A 21,179-nucleotide genomic window follows, 5' to 3' on the forward strand; every position below is an offset into this window, starting at 1 on the left:
ACATCAAAGCCTGGACAGTGGTCCTGAACCTTCTGGAGAAAATTTTGCACAGTTTGACTCTTGGTTTAGACTCAAGTGTTTCCAGTGACTTTTCAAGCCATCTGGACTCCGAAATCCTCCCAGAAGCCTCGTCTTTGGCTCTTTGCCTTTGGTCACTCAGTCTGTAATGCTGTTTTTTGTCCTGCTTGTTCACTTAAGAGACACAATTAGCGCTGGGTATTTTGTTCTCTGTACTTTGTATTCAAAGATCAGAGAAGCTTATTCTAAGATCTGATTATATTTCTGTAATCTGCCCCCATTCCTTTTGAGACAGAGTCTCACTGTAGCCTAGGCTGGCATTAAACTCACATGTGTAGCCAAGGACAACCTTGAATTCCTGGCCTTTCTGCCTCCACTTCCCCAGTGCTGAGATTACATGTGTACACCAGCATGCCCAGGTGTCTGTCTGTAATTCCTGCTCTTGGTTTTCTGTTTCTGTTCAGAGGCCTTGCTGTGTGGGATGCATGCCTAGCATGCATGTCCAGCATACTTTTGCAATATTGTTACTTCTGCTGGTTGAAAATCTTACCTGGTAACTTGATGGATAAGTCAGTGTTTAAGCAGTAACAGCATCTCACTAGGTCACGTTTTCTGGATGGTAGTATAAAGGTGTAAATAAGTAGTAGTCTTCAGCTGGATGTGGTAGCACACACCTCTAATCCCAGCACTTGGGAAACAGAAGCCGGAGGATCTCTGTGGGTTCAAGGACAGCATGGTCTACAAATCACGTTCCAGGACAGCCAGAGCTGTTACACAGAGAAACCCTGTCTTAGCAAAAAAAAAAAAAAAAAAAAAAAAAAAAAGCAGCTCTTCTTGCCCTCACAAATCAAAGTCCCATGACGTCATGAACGGAGCTGTTTTTCTGAGCAGCCATTACTACTTTCTGAATACAATTTACTGAAAACATTACTCTTAATAATGACTGGGGAAAGAAAATCATACCATTGCATAGCCATTTTATTGCATAATTCTATGAAATGCTAGACGTATTTATGAGATTGCCCTAGAAACTGTGTTCCTCTGAGTGAAGTCGCTGTCCGTGTCTACTCTCTTCAGATGAGCTGGAGAAACTGGAGCAGGAGAGACTGGCTTTGGAGGCGGCAATCAAAGACAACGAGCGTGAGGAGGGGAAGGGAGGTATACGAGGCTTGTTTCAGAAAGCGGGCAAGCTGAACATTACCAAGCCAGCCCCTAAAAAAGGTAAGCACTTGTCAATCCTAGGAGCAAGACTTCAAGATGAGCACAGAGCTGAACATCACAAAGAGGTCAGAAGAAACATCTAAGACACTGAGTCTGGGCAGGCACCAAAATCATGATGCACTCTATGGCACCTTATTGTAAAATAATAATAATAATAATAATAATAATATATTTTAAAGTAGTTGGACTGGGAGTTACCTAGTGTTTATGTAGACTGAGTGCCTCAAAATAGAAATGTCTGCTGAGATGGAGGAATAGAAAATTAAGAACTAATAATACCCATCACTTTTATCTATACAATCCTTACCTTGCAGACATGTCAGGGGCATACAGTTGGCTGGTGCACTAGGCAAATGGATACAGCTAGAAACCTATTTCCGGAAGGGCATCCTTATAACTGACCAGAATGAGAGAGCGGGTGGTTCATTGACACTAACTGCTTCCTGTAGTTTCGGTCTAGTGGTAAATTTATCTCTGCATGTCTGGAAGACATCCCGGGGACAGAGGATCAAACATGAGAGAATTTGTTTAAAGTTATAGAAATGGGAGATTTTTTTTTTTTTTAGTTTATTTACTTTTGAAAATTGCCTTCTTTCCTAAATAAGTCTAAGTTTGAATTTGATGAGGTCCACAGTGGCCTCTGCTGGTAGAAAATCAGAATACAGAGAACCCCTGAGACTGTCACACGCTGGTGTGAGACTAGAAACTGGTTCATTGTTAGTCCAGTGGCAGGATCCAAACGGAAGCTTTGCCAGCTCCTGGTCTAGGGTGACAGCCAGAGCTGAAAAGACCACGCCCTAACTGTAAATAGTTCAACGCTGTTGGCTTGTTCTAGTGTGTGTAGCCCAAGGTGGAAAATGTACCTGGAATATGAGAATGACGAGCAACACAATTTGTATGCTGCAGGCTATGGGAAGCTTAATATTTCCCACCAAGTTTTTTCAATGATTAATTTTTAATTTATGTGTATGTACAAGTTCCAAGAGGACACCAGATACCCTAGAGCCCCAGCTAGTTAGTATACAAGCTACTTGACATGGATGGGTACATGGCTGCTGGGAACCGAACTTTCATCCTTTGGAAGAGCAGCAAGCACTCCTAACTTCTGAGCCATCTCTCCAGCCCCTTCCCATGCACTTTGAAATATCATTTCCCTCCCAGCGTGGTGGCACACACCTTTAATCCTAGCACTTAGGAGGCAGAGGCAGGCAAATCTCTGTGAGTTCGAGTACAGCCTGGTCTACAGAGTGAGATCCAAGATAATCCAGAGCTATGTAAAGAGATCCTGCCTCAATACATATATACATATGTACATAGGTACATAGATACATACATACATACTTTCCCATGAGAATTATATGTTTGAATCTGAAGTTGGAATTGGTATAAAATCATTAACAAGGGGCCTGTGAAATGACTCAGCAGGATAAAGTGCTTACCACCAGGCCTGATGACCTGAGTTTGTCCCTGGAACCCAAGGGTGAAAGGAGAAGACTGATTGCCCCAAGTTGTCCTCTGACCTCCATGTGCATGCCACAGCACACATGTGCAAACTAAATAAATGTTTAAATTTTTTAATTAGCAGTAAGACTTAAAAAAAAAATTTTCCTTTTCCATTGTTGGTTTATTTGCAATATCAGTCTCTATGAAATGGCATGGCCTGAGAAAGCTGCAAAAAGTTCAGAGCCAAAGCTCAGCCCTTTCCTCTTTCTAACCGGGAGGGGGAAGCCTCGGCCCGCATCGTTCCTGTAAGCAAGGCTCGTTCCTTCTGGATGTCTACTTCTCCGACACAGCTCTTGTTTTAGTAAAAACGCACTTTTCCCAATGTCAACCTGCCATGGTGTTCAGAAAAACAAAACCACAATGCTGTGTACTTTTAATACGTAGGAGTTCAAACACTGCTCTACAGGGAGCCTACAGCACCCTGGGCTCCAGGTGGTGACAACTCTTTGGAGCTCTAGATCAAGCCTAAACCTGCAGGCTCTCCTAATGATTCTTCCAGATCCTTTGATTTGCATGGACGGAAGGGCAGAGTTTAGTCCATTCTACAAATAAATTTACTTTCTCTCTCGGCAGTCCTAAGGATATAAAAACAATATGTGATCCTTGCGTTAGAACTGACAGGCCCAGAACACAGCAACAGAGGAAACAGAACAAAGCGTCTTCAGAACCCTCTAGATCAGAGAGGAAGCTCTGAAGAGGCTGTCAGCTCGGCTCTAAGCATTGCCCCAACACTGCCTCTTTGCATTAGAGCCGCGAAGTACAGAGTCTCAAAGGCAAGGAAATTAGAAATAATATAGACGGTGTGCCAAAGAAACCCCGGCAACGGGGGCTTCTATAGGAAGTAGGCCTGCTTCCCCAGACACGCCTCCACCGTACCCATGTCAGAGTCAAAAACTATTAAACATGGGGCTGGAGAAATGACTCAGTGGCTATAAGCCCTGGCTGCTCTTCCAGAGGACGCAAATCCAATTCCTAGCACCCACATGTCAGCTCACAACTGTAAACTCCAGTTCCAGGGGATGTGACATCCTCTTCTCAATTCTGAGGGCACAGTGCATGCACATGGTACACAGACACACACACATGTAAAACACCCATACACATAAAAATTAATAGATCTGGGGCTGGAAAGATGGCTCTGCAGTTAAGAGCAATCACGGCTCTTTCAGAGGACGTGAGTTCAAGTCCCAGCACACACACACACACACACATCTGATGGCTCACAACCTATAATCCCAGCTCTGAGGAGTCAATACCTCTGACCTATGTGGCACCTGCACTCACATAGTACACATAGTGCACATAGTGTACATGTTTACCCACAGACACACACACACACACACACACACACACACACAAATAAAATAATACAAATAATTTTAAACCAAGTCATAGTTTAGAGAAATATTACTCATCTCTTATCTAATATTATATATGTATCTATCCTTAATTAAAACTCAAAGCAGTTTTTAATCTCTACGTGTCCTAGATTTTTTCATATCATTCACAAAAATTCGTACAGCTCAGAAGCTTTTGCTTTAGCTTCATTCACAGAACTCCTGAAAAAGAAACAGATGTGATCTGGGATTACAGAGATCTGCAAGCCAGGCCTTTGTGGAGCTCAGGACAACACTGTGCTCAGATTAGTGAACTCTCCAACGAAAGGATGATTTGTTTTTTTTAATGTGTGTGTAAAAGTGTACGTATGTACGTATGTACGTGTGTGTGTGTGTGTGTGTGTGTGTGTGTGTGTGTGTGTGTAGGTGAACATTGCACGTGTGTATGGAGGCCAGAGATCATCAGCCTTAAGCACCATCCCCAGAAAAGCCATCCATCCACTTGGAGGCAGGGCCTCTCGTTGGCCTGGAATTCTCCAAGCAAGGCAGGCTGGTTGGCCAATGAGACCCCAGAATCCACCCCTCTCTACCTCCCCAGGGTTGCGGTGGCAGGCGCGCATGCGCGCGTCACCACTCATGTTGTGTTTTCACGGGTTCTTTGAAGCCAGCTCTTTGGCACCTAAGTGACCTTCCCAGTCCCCTACTCCTGATCTCCAGAAAATTCAATCACCACATGTTCTGATTGAAAGTAAACATTTGTTCTGTTCTAAAATTTCAGAAGGTTGGGGATCTATTGAGTATTGTCACAGGCTGCATTCGTAATTGGAGCCTAGCATCCCACATCCAGGCTACAACATCCCACAGGAAAGCTGCTTGTGCAGCCTCTTCTTCTAAAGAGACCGTTTTTACTAACACGTCCAGAATTGGGTTTCATTATAGCGTTTTTTCAAACAGACGTTGTTTGTACTGTTTCTCTCCTACTCTGTCCTCCCCTCTCCTGGACCCTCCCCTTCCCCATAGCCTTCTTCCCACATGCCTGTCACATGTGGCACTGCTCCCCCCAGCGCGCGCCCCTCCAAACAACCCCCATAGACACACACTGCTTATCCTTTCATGGTCTCCTGACCGGAAACAAGACAGAACAAAGATCACCTTGAAGGAGGAAAGATTTCCAACGGCTCATGATTTCAGAGTTTTCACCCTCAGAGTAGAGACAAGGACGACCACTGTGACTTCATCTCTGGCAGCAGACGCTCAAGGCTGATACTCGTCACATCAGGGCACACCAGAAAGCACACAGGCCCCACATCAGGAGCCAGGCTGTAACCTTCTACAGCCCGCCCCGCACTGAACTACTTCCCCCAACTGTGCTGAGCCCCGCTAAAAGCTCCTCAACCTAAATAGCACCATCAGCCGAGGTGGGGGAAATGACTCAAAATATAAGCTTGTGGGGTCTTGAAGTTATATCTTTGTGAAGTTTTAGAGGCCACCATACGTCTAGAATTATAATGTCTCCATTGCTGGATTAAGGTAATACTAAATATTATGAGAATAAAAGAGGTCCAAAAATAACACACTGCTTTATGGCAAGAACTGTAGGTGGAACTGAGTGCAATTCTTTCCTTAGCTAAGCTAAATCGTGGAGTTTGACTTTGTAGAACGGAGCTCAGAATTTATCCATTACACCATGAATGTTGTTCCTCAGTAGGCTTATTGGAAAGTCACCTTGTTTCTGTCCTCAAAAGACAAAACAGATGTATCACTGTGTCCTCCGTTTCAGAGGGCAACATCAACACCATCCAGTCGATGCATGTTGGGGAGCTCAACCAGAAGCTGGTGGAAGCCAGTGCTCAGTTTAAAAAGAAACAAGGAAAAGGCACGATTGATGTTTGGTGGTTATTTGATGACGGAGGTAAGTTGTCCAAAATGTTCACTGGGGAGCAGAACAAAATGGCTGCATATGAAAAGGGGTTGTTTCAGCCCCATTTCTGAATTCCTGAAGGCCATAAATCATTTAATAGCTATGATAATGATAATGAATAAAATAATACTCTTGTTTTTTTCTCTCAATTCTTTCATCCTTTCTGTTGTAATTTATACTCTTTATTCCAGGGTTAACACTTCTTATCCCATATATCTTGACTCTCAGAAAAAAATGGAAAGACTGTAAGTTAAGAATCTACGTTGGAGGAAAGATCAACCGTATTGAAGAGGAAAAAATTTCGTGAGTAATTTGAGGCTCGCCTTTCTGGTCATTCTGAGGATGGGCTGCTCCACTGCTTTACTTTTCAGTGCTTTGAGTTAGCTGGCTGTGCTGGCACATGCCTTAATTCTTAGCACTGGGGAGAGGCAGAGGCAGACAGATCTTTCTGAGTTTGAGCTTGGCCTGCTCTACATAGCAAATTCAAGGCCAACCTGGACTACATGTTGAGTTCCTGGCCAGCCAAGGCTACATAATGAGACCCTGTCTCAAAAGAAAGAGAGAGAGACTTCTAATTAAAGTAAAGTTGCATCATGTATCTTTGTAGATTTTTCATTAATGTACCCACTTGGAGCTGATGTGTAAATGTGAGAATAACAAATATCCAGGAGCTTGGTGCACTCATAGTTGTCATGGGAAACCCGGGGAGACACCATGAGCAGCTCTCAGTCCTGTGAGACAGGCTAAAGTCCTGAACTCTGTACCTTCCAGTGCAATAATGACAGAAGTCTCATTCCATCAATTTTTGTATTTCTTTTCCCTCTCAGGTGAATGGAATTATGGTAAACACACACATATACTCACATTTATAATAAGGATATAAGTATATCTATATATTTACTTTCAATGAATATATTACAATGCTCATACAATAATATCACATTTATTGATTCCTCCTAAGAGGTAGATGGACAGATAGATAGATAAGAAAGGAAGAAAGAAAGAAAGAAAGAAAGAAAGAAAGAAAGAAAGAAAGCAGGAAAGAGAGAGAGAAAAGAAAGAAAGAAAGAGAGAGAGAGAGAGAGAGAGAGAGAGAAAGAAGGAAAGGAAAAGAATAACAAGCCAAATTGGACAAAATTTAAGCAAATTATAAGACTAGAAATTTTTGAACCACCCTACAAGATTTCTGTAACTTTAAGTTATAATTACCAATTTCCAGGGTTGGGGAACAACATATAGCCATACACTGTAACTACTAGTTTACCAGCAACTTTATAAAAACTTCCATCAATAAGAAGTAGGGTGCTCCATCTGATGACAAGGAGGACTTCACATTCTCTCTCATGAAGATGAATGCAGAGTTCCCTTTGCTCTTTCTATTCTCTGGATCTCCCAGGCTTTCTTTGTTTTTATTTCTTGGATTTTATTTCTATGACAAGATGTCTCCGAGTGTGTCACACTGGGCTCTAAGTCATAGTCCTCCTACCTCTGTGCCCTGGGCGAGCAGGTGTGTGCCACCTCAATCGACTATGAGGCTTGCTTTATGCCTTCGGTGGAGCAGCTTTGTCCATACTTAACGTCTCCAACAAATATGTTAACGAAACTCAAAACTGAAAAGTCTCCATCTGAAAGCTATACTGATTGCTTTTGATGCCTTAACTCAAACACATAGGCACTAACGATGTGGTTTTCTCCCTCTCCCTCTCTCTTTCTCTTTCAGAATGGCTTCTCTTCTCAGCAAATTTAGGATAAAATTTGCGGACATCCATATAATTGGAGACATCAACATCAAGCCAAACAAAGAGAGGTGTGAATTGTTTAACAGACTCCTCTCCCAGGCCCTGCTCCTGTCTCTCGCTCTTTTTTGTGTTGCTTAATCAAGAGTTGAAAATGTAATGCATTTGCTGCAATGTCTTCTAGACAGATATTAAAGAAATGCTTTTCAATAACTATGACACAGAGCCACCAAAACCATTTTAATAGAGAGGAGAGGGCTATGGTAAGAAACCCGAGGAAAGGGCCCCCATCCCAGGGCTAATTTAGGTTTCAGGCACTAAAGGGCTCAATGCTAATGGCCTGTGAACTTTTGTGGGAGCCTCTAAAACTATCTGAGACCTAGAGGGTGGTTGAAGTCTCCCTACCAGAAACTAGAGAGTGACAAAGTAGGAATAATCATTTAAATGCCTTCAAAGCACGGCAGCATTTTAACCCTTATCAATGGTTGAATTTCTCAACTCCATTATTATATCAGCCATCAACAAAACGCCATAGGCTGGACAGTTTGGCCAAGTGACACTTGTTTCCCAGTTCGAGAGGCTGAGCAATCCAAGATCAAGATGCTTTTGGGTGTGTATCTGTTGAGGATTCCCTTTCTAGCCCGAAGCTGGTCACTTCTATGTCCTCGTATGATGGAGAAAGAATTCTGATATCTCCTCCTCTTCTACTAGGGTAATAATTCCTTCATGGGGTCACCATCCTTAGGACTCTATCTAAAGCTAAGTTCCCCCTAAAAGCCCCACCTCTAAACTTCACCACAATGGGGTTTTAGGCTTCACAGTGTGAACTATAGCCGATGACAAACCTTCGGTTTCATAGCAACAGCCTCTGAGAACTATTGGTATCACAGGTTATATTTTCACAGGATATCCCAAAGATGCAAGCATCCTGCCAGGAATTGTGGTCAATTATAAATTAAATGAACTGCTTAGACTTGTAATTTAGCTATGACAAGAAGTTTTCAGTTGTTTATAGTAAATTATATTTACTGTTCCTTGTGGATACAATATAATGCATTTGGCTTAGAATAGACTGGAGCCCACAAAGAAAATCCCCTAATGGGACATGAAGGCTTCTAAGTGCCTTGGGTCCTACAGCCCTGTTGGATCTTCACTGACCACTGTTTCTGCTTCCTCTGGCAACTCTTGATAAGTTCTACAATCTCCAAATCTTCTCACCTCTTCCCTTCTTGTAGCAGTGTTTCCTGTGTGAGCTTGATAAGTATCTAAAAATATTAAGACTTAAGATGCACTTTCTATTGGCCAGATAAACTTGAACTTTATATTGTTTGGGGTGTCTGTGAGCTTGCTAGGGCTATGTGTGGGTCAGATAGAACACTTTGCAGAGCACCTTAACTGTGATAAGAAAGAAGAAACTGATAGGGCTAAGCAGATATGCTCTATAATATTTCCTTGTATCATACATACCTCGAATGCCTGACATTCTTAGGCTTCTGTGGTTACAAACACATAAGTAAAACAACGAATTTATCATTCATTCCCTTTGGCAAGTGGAAAAATCACTCTGATCAGAAGTGGATGGTCATGCAGTCTCTTGTCATATGAAGAGTTGTAGCTCACTGAGTCAATGCCTCCGTGGCATTTGCAGTCATGTGACCCAACAGGCTCATTCTGTGGCTCTAGTTGATAGAGATGATCCTTCATGAACCCCTTAGTGGCAGGGTTTAGATATCATCATGTGTCAAGGTCAAGCCACTGTCCATTGTCTGGGGGAGTGGTAACCATTGTATCTCTTCAAGTCCTTGCTCAGTGCTGAACAAAAATTAGTCACCCAGTTCTTGCAGTGCCAGAATTTGTCTTCATTACTTATCTTCATAAACAAGCAGTTATTTCTCTGTTCCCTTGTCTTTTTCCCCCTCAACCTGGTTTTCTCTACTCAAGCTTTGTTTCTTTCTGTATCACCCAGCCGAGCTTCTGTACAGCTGCTGTGACCACCACCCTGTGTTCTTACCCTTTCTGTTCTGTCACTGAATGTGAGATCTGTTACCTTTATTAACTGTCCTCTCCATTCTGGGAGAACCTGCTTGTCATAGTCTAGACAAACTTTGTCTTACTACACTGACCTTTGCCCCATACTGTCCTCTTTTCAGGGCATTTTCATTTTTTGTCCTTGCGTCTAAATTTTATTGCCTACACCATTGGTATTCCTCACACAATGTCATTATCCTCCTGCAAAGAGAACTACTTCCCTTCCTTGAGAAGCCAATAAATTAGGTTTCAAAGTTTCACAGAGTTTCTCTCTGCTGTATCAAGGTTGCAAGGAAGATACAGAGGGAACACATGCATCCTTACTAAGATTAAAGAACTCTGGTGGCTAATGTACACTGCCTTGAGAAAAAGAGGCCATCTGCCAGAAAGAGTGCTCAGACGAGCCTTCTCCTCTCTCACCCTCTACCACACTTCGCCCTTATTGATGTGTAAAGTGCCATGTACCCTGCTGGTAACTCGTGTCCCAGGATTTGAAAGTAGCCCTAGCTTGGAACAGAAAGCAGTCGTTTGGTCCATGGCACCTGTGGCCTCTGGCAGCAGGTCAGGCATGTTGGTGTTAGCTCTGGGTAGTACACTCAAACAGAGAAAGCTCTTGTAGATGAATGTAGCCCCAGGCCATCGAGCTAAACCATCAAGAGAATACTGTCCCAATTTCAGTGCCCATGGTGGCCTTCTTGGCTGGCAGTCTTCACTACCATTACCAACTGTCCCCAGATCACTATTTTTGTCTAGCTCACCTGGTATTATACAAAGTGGATAACAGTTTGTCAGTGATTTGCTTGGGGAAGGCTAGTGTTAAATTATCTTTCAATTCCCTTTAGTAAATCCTGCAGATACTGTGAAATATTGGTTAGCCATGTCGGAGGCATTTTGTCATAGAAACCTTATCTCTAAGTATGGGAGGGCCAAAGGTGAGGACAATACAAAAGCCAACTAAATGAGAAAATAATTGAGCCTAGAGAAACGTAGGACATATTGTGGTTAGAATCCGTTTTTATTGTACAAACTGAATTAAAAGTCATGGGCCAAAGACAGCAATCTTTATATGGAAATCAAGGAAAAAATTGAAGCTATTAGCTACTAGATAATTTAGCTTAAAGATGCTAGATGCTAGAGTAGTCCAAAAAACAACTCCAACAAATTACTTTGAAAGAGGAAATCTTATGTAGACCAAGGGTAAAATTTTGAATTATTATCACACTTTTCCTCCTTCCCTTTCCTCTCTCAGGGAGAAAGTTTTGTGCAGTTAAAATCGTGTTGAACTTTGGTATGAAGAAAATGATGAAGACAGGGTAGTTATTAGTTAATTAAAAAAAACTGAATTAATCCTCATTTATATTTAACAGTAGATGTTACTTGGCTGAGAGTCAATTAAAAGATACTTTAAAGAAAAATCATTTGGGGCATATAGAGATGGCTCAGCATTAAGAGCACTGGTTGCTCTCCAGTGGACCAGGGTTCAATTCTTAGAACCTATATGCTGGCTAATAACCATCTATAATTCCAGTTCCAGGAGACCCAGAGTCCTGCTCTGGTCTCCCTCATCATTCCCTTAGCATGTTTCAGTGCAAGTGAAAGAAAACCTCAGAGTGACTTAGATGACAGAAATTATTGTCACAATTAAGTACAAGCGTAAGCTGGCTTTCAGCTAAATGACCTAGAAAATAAACTTTATAACAAAGGCCTGATTCTCTTTCATTCTTCCTGTTCTCCCTTCTTATAGAAAGCCATCAATGAAAGTTTGTTTAGCTTATAAAAGCAAGGTGACTGACAATAGCAACTAGGACTCCATACTTGTGCGTTCAATAGGAGAGAAGTGTCTCTCCCTAGTCATTGAAGTCAGGTTCTTATGCTCCATTCAGGATTCATTGTCCCCCTAAACCACTGGGCCATTCATGGTAGGCACCACAATACTGGGTGTATATTGGTTCAAAACTACCTGGGTTTTGCTCAGTCCTTGCAGAAAGCATAGAAATTTGCTAGAATTGGTTGATGTTGTTGATGGAACAGTTCTCACCCTGGATACTGTGGAAACAACTACTAATTTCCACTCCACCTCTGTTTCTAGGGAAAACATTCTTATGCTGTGTTTTCTAGCCAGGCTCTGGATGAGGTGCAGAGAAACCCAAACTGCACTGAAATAAGAACGTGTAGACTAGACGGGTGGTGGTAGCGCACGCCAGTAATCCCAGCACTTGGGAGGCAGAGGCAGGTGGATCTCTGTGAGTTTGAGGCCAGCCTGGTCTACATAGCTAGTCCAGGACAGGCTCCAAAGCTACATAGAAACCCTGTCTCAAAAAACAAACAAACAAACAAACAAACAAACAAAAAAAAAAAGGAACGTGTAGACTTTAAACACAGCTTTCCATCCCGAAACCAATTTTGGGGCTGGTCAGCACAATGCTACCTTGCCTTCCCGAGGCACTGAACCCACACCATCACTCTGGCTCTCACGGGGCTCCCAGGGGCCACTGTCATTCCCTTCTATAGGCCAGATTAGCTACACAGGAAGGAAAATGGAAGCCCTGGAGCAACTGGCCAGGTTCTGAGGCCAGACCCTGCATCTTACTGTCACCACAGCCCTCTCAGGGATGACACTGTCGGAAGTAACGGCAAATGAACGTATTGTTGAAAGAATAATAGGGGCACATCAGTTCTCTTGCTTACCTGTCAGCTCCCACTCTCTGTGTGAGTCAGCCCGATAGGAGTGTGCCGCATTCAGTGCCTCTTCAGTCCTTTCCAGAGGCTTACTGGCAGAGACAATTTTACTCCTTTGTAATCTCTGCACTCTTATCTGAAAATCCTAAATCAGGCCAGCTGATGAGATAATTAAATTCATCACTTCGTATTTTAATTTCTTAACCCAAAGCGTATGGATTCTAATTATCATTCATCCCAAAGTTACTAAATTGTAAGTAAGCTAAATTATATAAAACCAAAGAAAATTATTCATAGTTGAGGGCTTCTTAAGCAGAGCTCTGAAGACAACTCCTTCCATAAATTATAAGCTTCACTTTGTGCCATGGTTTGAAGAATAAATCTTAGGAGATTATCATGTACGACAAGAATGAGATTCTTTTTTGCAATTTTTAAATGTTCCATAGCTCGCAGACACTGCCTCTCGCTTTCTCCTCAATGATTTATTTTTAGATGCCCTAAGATGGCCTCAGATTTTTAGGCATTAAATGTTATTGATTTTTGTCCTCTCGCTTAACACAAACATGAATAATAGTCATTTGGAAACCTCAGACAGCAACATCCAACACCAGGACAAGGACACCATTATTTTCCGCAGACATTTTGTGCTAACACTGCGAAGCCTGTGAGAGCCCAGGCTATTTTCCTGTCTGCCCAAAGCCTCCTGGCAGAAGTGGGCATTGTGAGTTGACTGCAGGTGAGGAGGGTCCCCAGCGCTCAATGAATGGAGGTCATCTCCCAACTACAGAAACTGATAGATGTCTCCATTGATGTGCCTTCCAAGCACATGGATACTCACTGTCTACAGTATAAGTGGGTCTTTAACTACATTATGCAGAAAACATATCTGTGGAATAATTACTATCTACGTGTTCACGAATTAATAACATCGATGATCCTTGCAAACTCACCAGGCCTCAAACACACCGACTGCTTGCTCTGACTAAGGAGGGAGGGCTAGGTCCAGGGTTTCTCTCACAGCACATTCCCTGCAAAGATGACTCTTGAAAGATTTGCATACCATTCAGCTCTGATTCTTTGCATCTGTCAAATAATAAGTCCATTTCCCACTGTGAGGCCTCTTTTACAATTCAATTTCAGCTGGAAAGTCTTTGAAGAGATGATTGAACCTTATAGGCTCCATGAAAGCCACAAAGATTTGACCACTGCTGAGAAATTAAAAAGAGAAAGTCCATGGAAAATTACAGATGCAGAACTGGAAGCCGTCAAGGAAAAGGTGAGGACTTGTCTTCCTTCGTTTTCACTTTACTGTCTAATTAGATGAAAGAGGAAACAGTGGTTGATTTCAAGAAAGGTTACATCAGGTCAAGCTGCCTTCCCTCAGCAACCCAGGCACCTGCATTTTCAGGGGCTTTTCCATCATATTACTGGATATAATCATTTAGAAAACATTTTCATTTTTTTTTCTATAAAGTAACCCATTTTTAAGTTAACAAAACAAGTTATTGGTCCATATTATGAGGTCTCCTTTGAAATGTATTTTTATTAATCTAAAATAATTTAAGTCATTAGGTATACAATGTGGATAAAGGTAAATTGACCCACAATTTAAACAATAACAAAGACCTTTAACCTAATAAACCCAGCTATGAAAAAACGAACACAAATATCTACAGAAATGTATGATGTATTGTTTGCAATAATGAATACAGGTGTTGGGCCTGGGCTAACAAGATATAGCTCATCAGGTGGCCTGAGTTCAGTCCCCAGATCCCATTGTGGAGGCAAAAAACAGATTCATAAAAAGCTGTCCTCTGACATCTACAAGCACACTGCAGCTCTCACACATACACACACAGGAATAATAAAATAACTCTGTGTATACGTGTGCATGTGCATGGGTGCGTGAGTGCCTGTGTGTGTGTGTGTGTGTGTGTGTGTGTGTTGCACAAAGTGAGATGGATGTAAGATGATGAACTTTCTTAGATAGCTCAACGGCCAGTAATTCCTGCACTCTGGAGGCTGAGGCAGGAGGATCACAAACCCCGGGCCAGCCTGAGGAGAACAGAGAACAACCAGACGTTTCTCTCTGGCCTGAGCTTAAATTGAAGTGTTAGGTAGTAATGATGACAAAAAGAACAGGGATGAAGATTTATGCACAAAACTCAACATGTTCATTGGACATTAAAGGACAAGGACCACAGAGCTTGTGGAGGAAGAAAATATTAAATCCTTCCAGCATTAGTGAAAACAACGCTGAAATAGAACAATAAGTTGTGCGTGTGATTAAGTACCCAGTTTTAACAGACATAGCATGTAACTAAGCAAGTCAGACGTATGAACCTGGTTCTGAACCAGTGAAATGCAAAAGTAGGTATTAGTCCTATCACTGTAAAATAATTGTCCAATGAGTTTACTGGTGGCTTTTTACTTGAAACCAGAGCAATGCTAATATCGTCAGAGAGCTTGAAGAAAACAGAATAGAACAGAACCCACCTTCTTAGGCTGTCAAAGAGACAGCAAGATTCAGCTGGTTTTCTTCAGAGGAAAGCCTGTTTCCAAACCCTCTGTTCTCGTCTTTTTTGGTTTTGCCATCTGAGTTGCCCTGCACCCCTAGAATCTAGTAATCCACCATGTCACAGTGACAATTGAGACTTACACTACAGTTCTACAATTTCCCATGAAGCTTTACAACACTAAGTCTTCACTTTTTAAGTAGACTCTATTTTTTTAAATGATGACTTTTAAGAATCCTATCTTCTGCATATTCATGACTTGAGGTAAGAAGATAACTTCTCATTCATAACTCTGACAGACCTGCACTGAACTCTTCCTAAATACTGTCCACAGAGTTACCGCCAAGTTCGCCTGAACGAGCTCTTACAGGAACATTCGAGAGCCGCCAACCTCATTGTACTGTAAGTGTACGGGGCACCTGTGACTGGTAGGAGGAAGGGAAAGGCTGAGTGGGCTGATCAGACTAAAGGCCCAGGACTCTTCCAGTAGGAAAAAATTTTCAAAGATAAGTTGGAGCATATGGAGTTTAGGCAATGAAGGATGATAGATGTCACCCTAGGATAGGAATGACTGAGTCCTGTGAACTGCAGCAGGACCTGCTTGGACTTTCTAGTGATTCTACAACACTCGTGGGTCCAGAAGCTTGTGTCCATGTTGGACTGAAGCTGCCCTTCTAGTCCCGCCCATTTGGGCCAGGCCCCAGGAGCCTGGAACTCTGAAATTCCCTCCCAATAGCCCAACTGGGCTACAGGGCTCACAAACATCTTCCCTTGGTGGGTGTTCCTGAGCTGTGTGTGTCCATGGTTGATTTCCTGAGTGGGTACTTCTGAGCTATGTGTGTCCATGGCTGATTCACCGGGTTCTGTGCAGTGTGGGAGCGGATCACCAAAGGCAAAAAGCTACGAGCTTTTACATTTTCATTCTTTATCCCAGGGCCCTACCAATGTTAGGAGTCTACCTCCTGAAAATATTACTCATGTAATGAAGATTGGTGCTAAATATGGGGAAATGTCCAACTGTTTTATTTTTACCCATGAACTGGCCTATATATGAAAATATATGTATCTTCAAGTACGGTGTGGCCTGGAGGACTGCCACTTCTAATGTATGCACCCCCACACAAAGAGTCCCAGGAGATATTGGAAGGAAGGGTAACTTCCCCCATAAGGCATATACCAGTTTATTAAATTCTCTGTTTAAAGTTACAGTTTTATCTTGTCTGTATAATGACTAAGCCATTTTTCTAATTTATACATGTTTGCATCATCTGAAGAATACATCAGTTTAATTTCTCTATTTAAAATAATTGCAGTGCTCTTGTTTGAGGGGGACGTGATAAACATTTCAGAAGTTTTTACTAATTCAGAAGTGCAGACAATGTCCCTTCCCACCGTGATTTTTCTCTGTTTTTAATTTTTCTTCCATGTCATCAGGAGCCTTCCAGTGGCAAGAAAAGGATCCATCTCGGATGTGCTGTACACGGCTTGGTTAGAAGTTCTGACCAGGAACCTCCCTCCTGTGCTGCTTGTTAGAGGGAATCACAAAAATGTCCTGACATTTTACTCTTAAAGTGGGAAAGATGAGAAAGGTTGTAACTTGGCGTCTGAATATGAAAAACATCTGGTACTTGGTGTTGTAAAACCTCATCTATGAATAATATACAAACCTCTAAAGACTAGTCTACCTGTGATTCTACATACATTTTGTCTTTTAAAAAAAAAGAATTATTATTAATGAGAGGTTTTTCCCATTCATTTAAGGAGCATCAAAGGCCATGCCACTCCTAGAGAAACACTTTGTCCGAGTTGCTGATAAACAAGAAATGAATCAAGCATGGCTGGCATGCTAATCTGGATGTGAGCTCCGGGCAAAGTTAATCTCTTGTTTCTGTGGAGTCTGCTGCATGGCCCTGGTGCAGACCTCAGTCCCACAGCAGGCTCTCCATAAGCGCTTATTGACAGGCTGGTAGGGTGACAGCAGGTGCCAATCACAGGAAAAGACCTGCTGGGTCAGCGGCCTGACTCTGCTTGGCCTCCTGAGAGGCTTATGAAGATTTAAAAATCAATAACTGAAAACTTTACGAAGGGCTAGAGTCTACAGAACGTTCAAAGCAGTTACCTAAATAAGGTTTATTTAATGCAGCAGATAATATGCTTACAAGTGATCTCTGATAACGCATAGCTTGCATTTGCTGCTCACTGAAGGTAGGTTAGGGAGGTGAGCGAGAGACACATGCTCCACTAAAATGAAATACAGTCGATTCTTAACATATAAATATCAATTGTCTTCCCTGATAAATATTTTTAAATTTCTATCTTAGAACTACTTTGCCTATTTTTTCCTCTAATTAAGTGGTTTGCATAGATGAAATCAAAATAGATGTCTCACTGAAAAATAATCTCATAAATTTTCAATCCACTATTAAAAATACATCCAGACCCTACATTTATTTACTTTCTGTACTTCTTATATGGGCTTTAGAGAATAATATATGAATGGAGAAACTTATAAAATTTAAGAATACAGGTGCTGATTTTTCTTCTTGACAGTGTGTCTATAATATTTAATCACAGGAAAAAAAAACCCAAAAATTGTTTATCTGATAAATGGCTTGGTTTTTTATTTTGTTTTTTGTTTTTTTTTTTCTTGGCATATTTTGACTATTTTGGGGAAACTGTGGGGGAAATCGACCTGAAATAAAATCACTAAGATGTGTTTGCTTTGACAAAGTGTGTTTTACTTTTCTGTCATTGAAATCAACAACACTCTGCAGTGGTACATGGACGTGAGCCTGAGTATGTATCCCGTGGCCACACCTGCACTTATTTAAAGCCGGGGTTCGGGATGAGTGGTTCCAAGCTTAGCTGTGCTTAGAAGTTGACAGAAGAAGAGACCAAGGAGCAAGGCCCGGGCAGGGGTGTCCCTTGTCCACCTGCACTCAGCTCACCCTATCATCTGAAACTTGAATGACTAGGGACCTGGTGAAGATGACCCTGCTTCCTCTGAAACACTAGAGCAGGTCTCTGGGAAAGGCAAGACTTTGTGTCTCAGTGAGCAACACATCCTCCTCGCAATGGACCTGTGCTGGTGGAGGAGCCGGAAGTGGAGCAGGGGAATGGTGAGCACTGATGTATGTGGGTGCTAAGGACTGGCTCGCCCAGCTACCTGGAGCAAGAATGTTCCTTCAAAGTAGCCCAAGATGGGAGGAAAGGGTCTGGGCTTTGTGCTCCTGCATGATGCAGGCAGTGGGCTGCCCAGGAGGAGGTGTGAACTTGTTCTCTGAAGGGCTGAGGGCTGAGGACTGTCTTCTGACAGACTTCCCAGCTCACCCACAGCAAATTCTTCACTAACAAGTCTGGGAAAGGACATCACCATTTCTGCCAAAGGGACATTACTGTCAAACTATAGTTCAAAAACAAAAACAAAAACAAAAATCCCTCTCCTTCTCAGACTGGCCTGAGCTCGTTTATTAATGGGGCCCATTCCTTAGACACTAAGGGATAGGTCAAGCCTAGGTTTGTTAGTTCGGGGGTGGTTTGAGGCTCTGTTTTTATGGACACGTAGGGTCATATAGTTCAGTTTGAATTCAAACTCCCCCACTGACCTTGAACTGATCTTCCTGCACCTACCTCCCAAATGACCTTGAACTGCTGCTCCCCCTGCATCTCCCTCCCAAGCACTGGAATTGCAGTCATACATCACTGCATCTAGTTTATCTAGTGCTGGGGATCGAACCCAGCGCCTCATGCATTCGAGGCAAGCACTCTACCAACTAAGCTACACCCCAGACTTGCCAGGCCTGTGTTTTAAAGCTTCACTGACCCCAGATCTCTAGCTTTCACTGCTTCACAGACCTGCTTTCATCACCACAGAACTGTTTGAAGACAGCACACAGACAGATCGTCGGTCTTTTAATTATTGGAAAGGGGTGAAATTACCCAAATGACTAACATTTGATCTCAGTATCTTCCTCCACCTCTTCTAGTCTATTTCTATCTCACATCAGTGTGCTATTGATTGCTTAAAATATGTTCCAAGTCTTTGTGGTGAGTAAAACATTGTTCCTCAAAGATGTCCACACACGGATCCTGAGAACTTGTATGTGTATTACTTCCAATGGCAAAAGAGACTCGACATGTGTGGCTTGGGTACTAAGCTTGAGTTAGGGATAATATCCTGGTCAGTCTGGGTAAACACACTGCAATTACAAGTACACAGAGGAAAACCAGTCCTGGGTGTGGCCAGAGAACCAAAGAGATGATGTCAGCAGAAGAACTCCATCTGCTGCTCAGAGCTTTGAGCACAAAGGGAGGTCATAGGCAGGAAAGGCCGGAGAAGGTAAGCATGGCTTCCTCTCTCTCAAACTTCTAGAAAGAAAGGCAGCTTTTCTAATGCCCTGTTATGTTTAGATTATTGATAACTGGGCTGGACTTTTGACCTAAAGAATGTCGATTTCTTTTAAAGACAGTGTTTAAACCACTAAGACTGTGTCTTAGGATTTCTATTGCTGTGAAGAGACACCATGACCAATACAACCCTTACAAAAGGAAAACATTTAATGGTGTGTGTGGGGGGGGGAGTACAGTTTCAGAGGTTTAGTCCATTATCATCATGGTGACTTACAGGCAGACATGGTGCAGGGGAAGGAGCTGGCTATCCTACATCTTGGCTTGCAGGCAACAGGAAGTAGTCTGTGACTCTAGGTAGTATTTTTAGCATATATGAGACCTCAAGGCCCACCTCCACAGTGACACACTTCCTCCAATAAAGCCACCCCTCCCTCCCAATAGTGCCTCGCCCTTTGGGGGCCATTTTCTTACAAACCACTACAGACTGTAGCACTTTGCTATACTGGCAATAGAAGATTGAAAGTTGAACACGGAGCTGCAGTCTGTAATCCCAGCACTAGCTGGAAGCAAGAACAAGTTCACCTTTCCTCCTGGGCAGCCCACAGCCAGTGCCTGCATCATGCAGGGGCACAAAGCCCATGAGCTCAAAGTCTTCCTCAGGGAGTTCAAGGACAGCCTGGGCTATGAGAAATCCAATCTCAAAACAAAGGAAAAGCAGAAAAGAAAAAGAAATGTGAAGTCTTGCAGTTAGAAGGTGGACTAGCACAATAAACAATTTTCAATCCCTCCAACCTGTCTGACCTCTAATTACCTTAGACACCTTCCTCGACCAAACTCTTTTCAGTGTCACAGCCCCTGACAGCACCTGTTAGCGAGTCTGCAAATGACAGCCTTGTTCACAGCAATCTGCTGAGGTCCCAGCAAGAGAGGAGACCTATGCAGACCTCTTGGCTGCTGCCCTCTCCCTCTCCCTCTCCCCCTCCCCCTCCTTCTTCATTACTTTACCAATTTACAAATTCAACTCACATGCTGCTCTAGGTCACCCATGTCCGCCAAAGCCTTTCCTACTTTAAAAATACCACATCCCAACATAAGACTCAACAAAGCCACTCAAGTCCTCCATACCTTTCTTTCCCAAGCTCCCTGCTGAACCAACTTTCTTTTTAACTGTCCTGTGAACATCGATCTTTCTGGCCTTGTGAACTGGGGATCAAATACCGGTTCTCTCAGTCTCCCCAGTAATCCCCATTCTTCCTTTGTGGGCCTCTGGCCCCTGATATTTACAGGGACCTCGAGTGGAGATAGCCACGTGTTCCTAATGGCTCTGCTTAGCCAGTCCATCAACGACTGATTCCCCTCATACTCAGGTTAGACCTTCTTTATCTTATGAGGCCTGGGTCACTGCCTTGCTCAGTTTTTCTGCCCCCACCGCAGTCAGGCAGTGAGATGGATTCCATCTGTTGTCATGTCCGACAGCCACAGGAACCAGGCTGAGACAAGCTTTTCTATTGCTTGTTTAGAAGTCTTATGAAGTATTTCCTGATTGTCAGTTTCCTGTACCAGATCTACGTTTAGGCCTCCAGATGCATGCCGGATCACAGACTTCCCCTTTTCTCTCATAAAGGTCTGGCAGACACAGAGGGTTATTTTCTACACCTGTTGCCATGTTTTCCTCCCCACTCCCCGAGTCTTCCCATGAGTTCCAAGTTCTTGGCCCCAGGAAGTGCTTCTCAGCACGGATCTAACTTGTACTCTTCTCCTATTGGCCCCAGCTGTGAAAAGTGACAAACACTTCGTGTTCTTCTTTCTTTTACCTAATTTACCTGAAATCAGAGGTGAACACAGAGGGCACTAGCTGAGCCTCCCTGTG

The 21,179-nt window shown here is 42.8% G+C and overlaps 1 protein-coding gene and 1 non-coding gene across 2 annotated transcripts in view; one reads left to right on the forward strand and one right to left on the reverse strand.

Annotated features, from left to right (window-relative positions):
- The window catches only part of Slc12a1 (solute carrier family 12 member 1), an 88,020-nt gene extending 70,335 nt beyond the window's left edge, over positions 1 to 17,685 (forward strand). The window contains exons 21-27 of the mRNA XM_028858266.2: positions 1,096 to 1,239; positions 5,860 to 5,991; positions 6,192 to 6,303; positions 7,721 to 7,807; positions 13,584 to 13,719; positions 15,294 to 15,361; positions 16,394 to 17,685. Of these exons, the coding sequence (XP_028714099.1) occupies positions 1,096 to 1,239; positions 5,860 to 5,991; positions 6,192 to 6,303; positions 7,721 to 7,807; positions 13,584 to 13,719; positions 15,294 to 15,361; positions 16,394 to 16,529 (815 nt within the window). The 3' untranslated portion in view covers positions 16,530 to 17,685. The remainder of the gene's footprint in view (positions 1 to 1,095; positions 1,240 to 5,859; positions 5,992 to 6,191; positions 6,304 to 7,720; positions 7,808 to 13,583; positions 13,720 to 15,293; positions 15,362 to 16,393) is intronic.
- A 989-nt stretch (positions 17,686 to 18,674) lies between these two features.
- Trnas-cga lies at positions 18,675 to 18,749 on the reverse strand. The gene has a single exon. It is a non-coding gene; the product is annotated as a tRNA-Ser (tRNA).
- Between the last annotated feature and the right edge of the window lie 2,430 nt (positions 18,750 to 21,179).

This window comes from Peromyscus leucopus, chromosome 4 (genome assembly GCF_004664715.2).
Source record: "Peromyscus leucopus breed LL Stock chromosome 4, UCI_PerLeu_2.1, whole genome shotgun sequence".
NCBI classification, from domain to species: Eukaryota; Metazoa; Chordata; class Mammalia; order Rodentia; family Cricetidae; genus Peromyscus; species Peromyscus leucopus.